At 42.0% G+C, this 11,448-nt stretch overlaps 1 protein-coding gene across 1 annotated transcript; it reads left to right on the top strand.

Moving 5' to 3' along the window:
• Nucleotides 1-7,462: 7,462 nt before the first annotated feature.
• Nucleotides 7,463-11,448, top strand: LOC123756668 (uncharacterized). The gene is made up of 2 exons (XM_045739897.2): nt 7,463-7,620; nt 7,958-11,448. The coding sequence occupies exon 2, from the start codon at nt 8,000-8,002 to the stop codon at nt 9,197-9,199; it is 1,200 nt and encodes a 399-aa protein (XP_045595853.1). The 5' UTR covers nt 7,463-7,620; nt 7,958-7,999; the 3' UTR covers nt 9,200-11,448.

The following is an 11,448-nucleotide window of genomic DNA, read 5'->3' as shown; positions in this document are numbered from 1 at the left end:
ATTAAACATATCCTCGAAGCCCAAGGCCATTCTGTCCTCTAGGTCGACACGTTTACTCGACCCCCTCGTGGTCGTCGCCGACAGCCCCTTCGAGTTGTAAAAATCACCTTTGATAGTCGGGCCCTTCCACCCTCTATTATTCTTGCTGGTGCCAGATGCTCCGTTCAGGAGTACATTCCCTCTCCTAGACTTTGCAATAAGTGTTGGAAGTTCGGGCACGGTGTCCTCAAATGCACCAATACTGTGTATCTGTGCCCCTTGTGTGGGGACGATAGTCATTCTATGTCCGAGTGCACTTCACCCCAGGCTAGCTGCCTCAATTGCGGTGAAGCCCACCCTACCTTCTCATGTTCGTGTATGCACTACAAACTCGAGGAAGCCATCCTCAACTTGAAGCACCGTGATTGTCTGTCTTTTCTTGAAGCGAGACGCCAAGTTCGTCGTCTCGCCCCTTTTGCAGGCGTCTCCTACGCTCGCATGTTGCGTTCTACCTCTCCTCGCCCTTCCCGTCTTCCTCAGTCTCTCAACCGTTTCCAGGCCTTAAACCCATCCACACCCAACCCCTCCTCCCCTATTCTTTTGCCTCCTGTCCCGGATAGTCTCCCTCCCGGTTCTCCATCTGGGGTTTTCCCCCTTTCTACCCAGTCCACCATATCTTTGTCTTCTTCCGAATCTCCCCCCACTCTTTCTTCCCGACCCTCCCCCCAGTCTCTTGACCCTCCACGCCACATGTCTGTCTAGGCTGATATCCATCATCCTCCCAGCAATTTTCGTGTTTGCTTCCGTTCCTCTTCTCCTGCTGAGACCATTGAGTTTGTCGCCCGGTACGTTGTTACTGGAACGCCTGTCTCTTCAAGTCAGAAACGTAAGCCTGGCTCCTCTCCTTCTTCCTCTCCAGCGGGTAAGGTTTCGCTTTCTTCCTCACCCCCTCCCGCACTCTGTCACTACAACCCCTCCCATTTCAGTGGTCGAACTCCCTGTCCCAGATATTGAGGCTTCTTTCGCCCCCGATTCCCTCTTGGTTGCTGCCCTTGCTGAGGTGCACTCCCTGACTTCTGGCCCCCCCCCCCTCCTCCAGCTGTCCTTGCCTGCCCCTCTCAGTTGTCTCCTCCTCCGGACCCCGTCAGTCCGCCTCTGGTCTGTCCTCTTGCTCCCTTCCCTTTATCCTCACTAAGTTTACCCATGCCCCCTAACCCTGATTTTTCCGACCCTGCTCCTGATCCTGAGATTCTTTAATAAACTGTGTTCTTCTAAACCTTTATTTCTTTCTTGTTCTCTGTTACTGTCCTTTCTCTTTGGTAATGTCTATTCTTCAGTGGAATATTCGTGGATTTTATGCCAACTTCCATGAACTCCAACTTCTAATTACACAGTTTTCACCACTTTGTGTTTGTCTCCAGGAACCAATGCTTGGTGCTCGTCCTGGTCACTTTCGTGGTTATTCCTTTCTTTCTCCCCCCCCCAGCTCTTGCTGGGGCCTGTAACTTTACTGCTCTCTTAATTCGATCTGATATTCCCTTCGTCCCCCTACTTCTTCTGTAACTTGTCCATTGTTCTGCTGCCCGTGTTTTTGTGGGTAAATGGTATAGTCTCTTCCATTTATCTCCCCTCAAATGTCCCGCTTTCCCTTCCTGATCTTAAGCACCTCCTGGACTCCTTGCCAGAGCCGGTGCTCCTTTTGGGTGATTTCAACTGTCGACATTCCCTCTGGGGTGATGTTCTGACAAACACCCGAGGCCGTCTTCTCGAACCGTTCGTCCTCGCTTCTTCTCTATCTCTTCTGAATTCTGGCGAGCCCACTCATGTGGACTCTCAAACTCGCACCTTTTTCTGTATTGATCTTTCTCTCTGCTCGTCGTCACTTTACTTAAATTTCACGTGGCAGGTTCTTGACCTCCATAACAGTGATCATTTCCCTATCCTCGTTTCCTTTTTCTCTTTCCCCCTCCCCTCTCCTTCCCTAGGTGGTAGTTTGCCAAGGCTGACTGGAGCCTATTTACCCTCCGTGCTACTCTCTCTGAACTCTCCTCTCTGCCTCTTCCTCGCGCCTACCTTTTTTATGACACTGTCTTCAACGCTGCCCTCCACTCTATTCCTCGCTCTTCCTCCCGGGGCACACGGAAGTGCATTCCCTGGTGGAATACGGACTGTGCTCGGGCTGTCCGCTGTAAGCGTGCAGCCTGGAAGAAACACCGCCGCCGGCAGACGGCTGATTCTTTTTTGTTTCAAAAGGCAAGTGCGGTGGCCCATAGGACCATCTGTACAGCTAAACGTGAGAGTTGGAAATCTTATGTTTCCACCATTACGTCCGATACTCCTCTGCCGCAGATCTGGAAGAAGATCCGCAAGATAACCAGGTACCATAACTGACGGGGGGGGAGGGGGATCCATTGATTGTTTCAAGCGTAGGTTAGACATATATGTATGTATGAATGTATGTATGTATGTATGTAAGTATGTACGAGTTTGGGTGAACACCAATTTGAGCTGCCACGTATGGTCCAATAGGCCTTCTGTAGTTTCCTTTGATTCTTATGTTCTCAATTCACCGTACATTATGTTTAGATGAACATCGAATTACCTGCATTATATAATTAAAGCTCTTCATATTAACTCTGTCGTTAAACTATGATTATTTCAATTATATTTATTGCAATGAGGTACTTATCATTCATGCGTTACTAAGAACTGGAGCGACTTGTCTAGCCGCTACTGAGCTGTTACGGCCCTCTAGAGTCGCAACTGGGTTCTTTCTCTGATGTTAGTAGAGTTTTGGTATCCGGCCCCAAGTTAGTAGTGGCTTTCAAGGGGTGTGTTCCGTAACGCAAGTAAATTAAAGGGGAAGGGAGACAAAGGCAAAAACTTAAATGTATAATTATCACCGTCACCATAAATAATATATAAATTATCACACGGGGAGGTATAAACACTATTATGTACAATATGGTCTTCCTCTGAAGATGCGGAGTGTTCCACGGTGCTCAACGATGCTTAGCCCTTGGTCCTCTTGTGGCCTCACGATGAATCCTTCGATTCTATCGAGTCTACCCTGGCCACAGGCCAGCCAAATCACAGCTCCACTGGGGGCACCGTCGTGGAGGCCATCAACCACAAATCCAGCCTGTAGCTGGCAGGTTCCAATCAGTTCCGCTGGTTAGGCCACTCCACGACCGATACTAGGGTTGCGAGCCCTATAGGCAGGAGCCTCGTGTGACTTCACAGGTCACTCTCCTCACCACAACACCCCAGTGGTTAGTCTTCTCCACTAGTCAGCCCCAGGTACAACAATCCCTGAATCTGCCACCTCATAGGCAGGCTAACACAACAGTGTTCATCCGGGGGGGGGGGGGGGTGACTCACAGTTTCAGCGGCAAATGCGTGGAGGTTCTACGGCTGCCTTGGGTAGACTGATCCAACGTTCATTACAGCAGTCCCAGATCGACTCTGTAATCAGACACGTCATCAGTACCGGTTACACTCTGGGGCACCTCACTTACAGGCTTAGACACAAACGCCCACCTATCCACTCCATAGATGGCGTTGCTGTCCAAGCGTCACCTCACCAGAGGTCAGCAGCGGTTGTGTTATGAGCTGATCAGGACGGGAAACTAGCCCTTGTGGCCAGTATACCTCGTCCTCACTAGGTGGCGTCGTCCATTTGGAGGGGGTTTCGGGAGCTGACCCACAGATGGCGCTGTCGTCACTGCTCCATGCTCGGACGCTGGGCTCGGGTCCGTAACATGAGCCCAGCGGCTTGGGTCTCCATGGGTAACTCTCACAAATGGGAGCCTTGGTTCATTAATACGCACACCTTCACTCTGTGTTGGAACCAACATTGGAGTGTTGTAAATGTTGCTATGATGGTGTATCCACTCACAGGTAGAGTGGCGCTACCCAATAAACTCGCCCCTCGGGGCAAAACTTAACTTGGCTCTGTTTCTCAAGCCTTTATATGATATTTGCACTGGGAAAAAGGTGGGAAAAGGGTTCAAATTATTTGGTAAAAGGCCAGTTTACACGAAAATTACAAATCATAAAAGATGTTAGTAAACTAAGAAAATCACAGTGCATTCCTCGGCACAGTCTCGCTACAGCGCGACTGGGCTGAGCATACTAATAAACTCGGGACTACCTTCTCACTCTCACATTTCACCTATTTTAAGCTTAACTATTCCTTCCAATAGTTTCGGAAATTCTCCCACAGGTTGAACGTACTCCGTAAGGCATCAGCTGATGCAGTAAGTTAATGCATGCACTTGCTTGCTTCAAATATTTGGGCGTCCTATAATTCTGGCCTATTATTGGTATTCATACCTACGCGCAGTCTCGCGGTTGCGACTGGTTGAGCATACCAATTAACTCAGAACTACCTGCTCACCCCCACACACCTGCTCACCCCTACAGGCCTGTTTTAATCTTTGTTAATGTAGTCTTACAATGACCATTTAGTCATAGTTTCCGAAGTTCTCCCGGAGTTAGAAGGTTCTATCTAAATCATCAAATATTTGGCCATTCGGTAATTCTGACCTATTGTAGTTGGTATTCATACCAAGTAATTAACGTGCAATGGTTTCTTAATTGCAAGTAAGTATTATTGGAAACTCAGGGGTTTACAAGTGTTGAAATATTTTGTTAAATAGAAAATAAGTATAAATGGTAACTGGTTTAATGTTATATAATCAACAAAATATTAATATGTAAACTACTTTGGGAAGGTTTTCGAAAGAAATAGCTGTAGGTAAGAGACGTTTTAAGACACGATGCTTTACTCATAATAATATTAGTCTCTGATATCACTGTGTTGTGAACAGTCGCAATATCGCGCGCTACGTCTAGATTGCTGTAATGACACGTCATGTAAGTTATTACGAAATTTATTACGAAATAACTTGTAACTAATGGAAATTGATGGCAGGAATAATTTTATTATTAAACTATTAAATAAATAAAGAAGGAATCCTTGATTCCTTCTGAAGATGTATTAATATACGAAAGTACTTATGTAAATTCCTGTTTCAACTCTTCCTCCGTGGTCTGACAGTCATGTCAGACAGTAACTGCAAAGGGCCTATTGGCCTATACTTCCTCTTGATGCTTCTATTTTGGTACGGAGTCTTGATTATATATATATATATATATATATATATATATATATATATATATATATATATATATATATATATATATATATATATATATATATATATATATATATATATATATATGTCGTACCTAGTAGCCAGAACGTACTTTTTGGCCTACTATGCAAGGCCCGATTTGCCTAATAAGCCAAGTTTTCCTGAATTAATATATTTTCTCTAATTTTTTTCTTATGAAATGATAAATTTACCAATTTCATTATGTATGAGGTCAATTGTTTTTTATTGGAGTTAAAATTAACGTAGATATATGACCGAACCTAACCAACCCTACCTAACCTAACCTAACCTATATATATAGGTAAGGTTAGGTTAGGTAGCCAAAAAAAGCTAGGTTAGGTTAGGTTAGGTAGGTTAGGTAGACGAAAAAACATTAATTCATGAAAACTTGGCTTATTAGGCAAATCGGGCCTTGCATAGTAGGCTGAGAAGTGAGTTCTGGCTACTAGGTACGACATATATATATATATATATATATATATATATATATATATATATATATATATATATATATATATATATGTCGTACCTAATAGCCAGAACTCACTTTTCAGCCTACTATTCAAGGCCCGATTTGCCTAATAAGCCAAGTTTTCCTGAATTAATATATTTACTATAATTTTTTTCTTATGAAATGATAAAGCAACCCTTTTCTCTTTGTATGAGGTCAATTTTTTTTTATTGGAGTTAAAATTAACGTAGATATATGACCGAACCTAACCAACCCTACCTAACCTAACCTAACCTATATTTATAGGTAAGGTTAGGTTAGGTAGCCAAAAAAAGCTAGGTTAGGTTAGGTTAGGTAGGTTAGGTAGACGAGAAAACATTAATTCATGAAAACTTGGCTTATTAGGCAAATCGGGCCTTAAATAGTAGGCTGAGAAGTGCGTTCTGGCTATTAGGTACGACATATATATATATATATATATATATATATATATATATATGTCGTACCTAATAGCCAGAACGCACTTCTCAGCCTACTATTTAAGGCCCGATTTGCCTAATAAGCCAAGTTTTCATGAATTAATGTTTTCTCGTCTACCTAACCTACCTAACCTAACCTAACCTAGCTTTTTTTGGCTACCTAACCTAACCTTACCTATAAATATAGGTTAGGTTAGGTTAGGTAGGGTTGGTTAGGTTCGGTCATATATCTACGTTAATTTTAACTCCAATAAAAAAAAATTGACCTCATACAAAGAGAAAAGGGTTGCTTTATCATTTCATAAGAAAAAAATTATAGTAAATATATTAATTCAGGAAAACTTGGCTTATTAGGCAAATCGGGCCTTGAATAGTAGGCTGAAAAGTGAGTTCTGGCTATTAGGTACGACATATATATATATATATATATATATATATATATATATATATATATATATATATATATATATATATATATGTCGTACCTAATAGCCAGAACGCACTTCTCAGCCTACTATTCAAGGCCCGATTTGCCTAATAAGCCAAGTTTTCATGAATTAATGTTTTTTCGTCTACCTAACCTACCTAACCTAACCTAACCTAGCTTTTTTTGGCTACCTAACCTAACCTTACCTATAAATATAGGTTAGGTTAGGTTAGGTAGGGTTGGTTAGGTTCGGTCATATATCAACGTTAATTTTAACTCCAATAAAAAAAATTGACCTCATACATAGAGAAAAGGGTTGCTTTATCATTTCATAAGAAAAAAATTATAGTAAATATATTAATTCAGGAAAACTTGGCTTATTAGGCAAATCGGGCCTTGAATAGTAGGCTGAGAAGTGAGTTCTGGCTACTAGGTACGACATATATATATATATAGAGAGAGAGAGAGAGAGAGAGAGAGAGAGAGAGAGAGAGAGAGAGCTCTTTTTTGTTTATGATCTTGTAAATAGTAATTCATGTACTTGATAACTGTTTTGTGGTTGTTGTTATTGGTTGAGAATAAAACCATGTGAAGGAAGATTGTTTCTCTTCAGCCTTTACTTCTTCACTTTCACTTCTGTGTCACTTCTATCTATCTATCTATCTATCTATCTATCTATCTATCTATCTATCTATCTATCTATCTATATATATATATATATATATATATATATATATATATATAAATATATATATATATATATATATATATATATATATATATATATATATATATATATATATATATATATATATATATATATATATACAACTCACAAATACAAAGCAGCAATTCACAAATATATAGCGATCACTACAAATCTAAAGTTACCAAGGACACTTCATCTTTGTATTTTCATCAGGATGAGCCCCGGAAGTTGCAAGCCAGACCGGGGGAGTGGGTGAGGCCAGTCAGCAACCTGGAGATCTTCACAGCAGTAGCGGCGTTTCTTGGCACTGGCAATACAGCTCAGGTGCTGTGGCTCTCCTCGTCTCAGCCCGTCACGCCTGAACATGTTTTACTCTCGCTCTCAGTCATCGCTAGGTGAGCATCGGCAATATACACCGAATATACACTGGTAATTTTGCATTGTGTTCATCTGTTATGAATCCCATACCCATTCCTTGGGTGTTAGTGGTCACGGACGCACATAATAGGCTCAGAAGTTGAACCCCAAAGATAGAGAGAGAGAGGCGGGGGGAGAGTGTGTGTGTGTGTGTGTGTGTGTGCGTGTGTTTGAAAATGGCTTTGCTATTTAAATTTCCTCTTATAACATTTAAGAAGGCTGCAAAATCAAATATGTATTTATTTGATGTTATTTGAAATGTCATTTATGTTATTAAGAATTATATTTATTGGCAGGAAGATACATACTTTGCAGCTATGCCTTACTTGGCGGTGGTTCCGGCCGTGGCTGCGACGAATGGAGGACTTTGTGATCGACTTCGACGTCGACACGGGCGACGCCATGGCGGTATACTACCAGCAGATTCAAGCACCTTACAACAATTCCCGGGGACCATTGTGGCGGGCCAGGCTGGTCCCTCTGCCACAGCCGTCACCTGACCGCCATGAGGCCGTCCTGGTGATCACCGTCCATCACGTCATCACAGACGGGTTCACCAACATGACCATCTCCCGTGACTTGCTGGAGGTGCTGAACGCTGTCATGACTGGACAGGAACACAACACGCCCACACGCCCTGTCATACCTGCCATCGCTGATGAGCTGGTTAGTATGAAAGACTGGATATACTGTCTCGGGGTGTTCTTTCCTGTAGCATTCAAAGTAATAGCCAATATCTTCAGTGGGAAATGCTACAATATTAGTCTTCCACAACCAAGGACAAAATTAGCATTTACAAAGGTAGTACGTGAAGACTTCCCGGTTGAGACAACACAACAGCTTTTACATTACTGCAAGGAAGCAAATGTCAGCATTCACTCGTGTATCATGGCAGCAGCTTACTTAGCACTTTTGCGCACTGCTCAGGAACATTCCAAAGAACACATATATATGCTAAAAGTTGCATTGAATAACGCTGTAAACATGCGTCGCTACTACCCTAGTGTTTACCAGGACTCTCTCGGGTGCCACGCATCTGTATGCAGGCAAGAATTCGTCGTTCATAGCAGTGATGCAGAAAACAAAAGGAGCTTTTGGGCGTTTGCGAAGCGCATGCATGACGACCTCCACCACAGTTTAGAGGTTAGTAAGGCACCTATTCGACACGCTCCGCTTGGATGGTCACTGGCTGGTACTGAACCTATTAACTTCTTGCTGACAAGCCTAGGATACAAGAACTTAATCAATACCAACATGACGTGCAGTAATATGGGCAATCTCAAACACCTCTTGCCTGGTAAATATGGTGACGGCCCCGTGGAGATCACCACCCTGCTGAGGTCCTCGGCCTCAGAGCTCGTTGGTAATCCACTTCTGGTAACATTTCAGACGTTTGAAGAGCGGTTACTGCTGTCGCTCGACTATTACACCAATCTTATTACCGAAGAGGTCGCCAAAATGTTCTTTTCGTGTTTAACATGCTATCTTGCAGATATAGCTCTCTGTGGCAAGATTAACACCTTTAAGACAGATAACACTACAAACGTAAATATCTGAGGCTATGAACACAATAATAATAATAATACACAGAGAGTTATCACATTAACGTGACTGCATCACTAAGAAATTCCGTAGTAGCCGTGATGAGGAGTTTGAATCTATGTGGTGGGTGTTCCCACGCATACGCTCTAGACGACTAGACCATGACATGGATAAGGATTACAACCTGAAGTTCTGCTGAACACACGAGGGTTTCCTGAAGCTTCCACTGAAGCCGGACCAAAATTTTCACACAATTCCCCATGAACTGTGGCTCTGTCATCTAGGAATGTTCTACCTCTGACGCTCTGTGTATTGAAAGAGGAACGTCATCGGTAGAACATTCCTAGATGACAGAGCCAGAGTGTATGGGAGGATTGTGTGAAAATCCTGGTCCGGCTTCAGTGGAAGCCTCGGGAATCCTCCTGGTTTCAGCTGAACTCCATTTTCCAATCCCTTTGACCATGTCGTGGCCTAGTTGTTTGGGGTGTGTGTCTAGAGAATACATAATGCATAGGTTCGAATTCCCTTCACAGCTCCAACGAATTTTCTCATTGATACATCACATTAGTGTGATTTTTCTCTGTGTAATAATAATAATAATATTAATAATAACAACGCACAAAAATCACATAATACCACGTATTCAATTTAATTAAAGGACTAATATAAACTAATCATTCATTGAACTTACATACAAGATTTCTGCGCCCTCAGCACTCTCAATGTCGGAAAATCCGACACCATTTAATAATAATATCATACAGACAGATAAGAGCTGTGTTGTATAAACAAGTTACCCATAGAAAACGTAACTTGTAGTGGAATTACCGTCTATAGAAAACGGGATATCATCACCACATACTATTATAATTCACCAGCTATTCTGCTGGGAATTGTTCTTAAATACATTAGTCTTTGGACTTTACCATCATAAAACATCTTATATAAATTAACTTAATTATCAATATTAAAGTAGAGTAAATGTGACCCTTCTATCACTTTCTGAAATCTGGACAAAGTAGGCCAGGCGTCAGGGAGGAAGGAGGGAGCCATTGTTGTGTCACCTCCGAGACGTGTGGAGCAAATTTAGCTCCTATCATATCTGGACAATGTCGGCCAGTAACGTCAATAGTATGGAGTGTTAAACAGCCATTGTATATTGAGACCAGAGGCTCACACGGGAGCAAATTCGGCTCCGGTTAAATTTACTTGGACGTAGTGTTATGGAAACCAAAGGTACCATCTCCAACACGCTGTCTACAAATTCAAGTTAAGTGTCTATCCGAAACCCGTTTATCATTCATTTATGGCCATTAATGTCAGGATATAGGGTGACCCGGTTAGATCACGTGGAAGCCTCAAACTAAAGGTAATTAAGCCAGGTCTTCAATGTTCCATGTACTGTATAGTGTTTTCTCTGATATACTTGTCATATATAGGATTCTGGCTTCACAGCTAGCGCACTTTTGACAGGTCAAGACGAGGAAGCAAGATTTGTGCACCAGTTACTGGGTGATATGGAAGCTACCTCAAAGAGGATAATTTGGTGTCTACACCCTAGTTATACCTGGTGGACTAACCTGCTGTACTATAAGATAAGGAACCTCTTCAATGTATGTAGTTACTGTAGTTTGATTGGCTGCATATATATAAATATAAACCCCCCTAATGTGTAGCGGATCGATTTGTGAGATAAGAGATTATTGCAGAAACACAGTCCACTTATCATTATACAAATTGCTATCGAAGTATATAAATTAACGTAAATATAAATTCATATAAATTAAATAAATATAAATCTCACAGGTCGGTTCCCACACTCAATCAACAGGTTCCAAATATCTTCCGGCAGACAGTTCATGCAACATAGATCTGGCTTCCATAGGACTCAAAATGCCTGTCAGTAAGCCATCTCTCTTTGACAGTAACTCCTAAAAAAATCCAATTATCCAGGAGAGGGTTCTGCCTGCTTTCTCTGCTGACTAGTTGTTCTATTCTATCCTGCATACCTGCTTCACTCTTACAAATGTCACTCATTCTTAAGTTCTATTTCCTGATAATCAAGTTCATATTTCTGGAAAAGCTGAAGTGGCCAGTGACAAGTATGTGCCTAAAAAAGAACTGATTAAGTTTGCTGGATGGGTGATTCCCGCCAGACAAAAGGATATTATTTGTTTGTGAATTATTTCTTCACGTGTAGGTGTGAACATGAGTCCTGCGATGACCACTGAGATGGTATGTAAGACAATAAAACTGACCATAAC

The sequence above is a fragment of the Procambarus clarkii genome, chromosome 26 (genome assembly GCF_040958095.1).
Source record: "Procambarus clarkii isolate CNS0578487 chromosome 26, FALCON_Pclarkii_2.0, whole genome shotgun sequence".
NCBI classification, from domain to species: Eukaryota; Metazoa; Arthropoda; class Malacostraca; order Decapoda; family Cambaridae; genus Procambarus; species Procambarus clarkii.
Note: the sequence above shows the minus strand (reverse complement) of the source record. Positions and strands in the feature narration are given on the sequence as shown.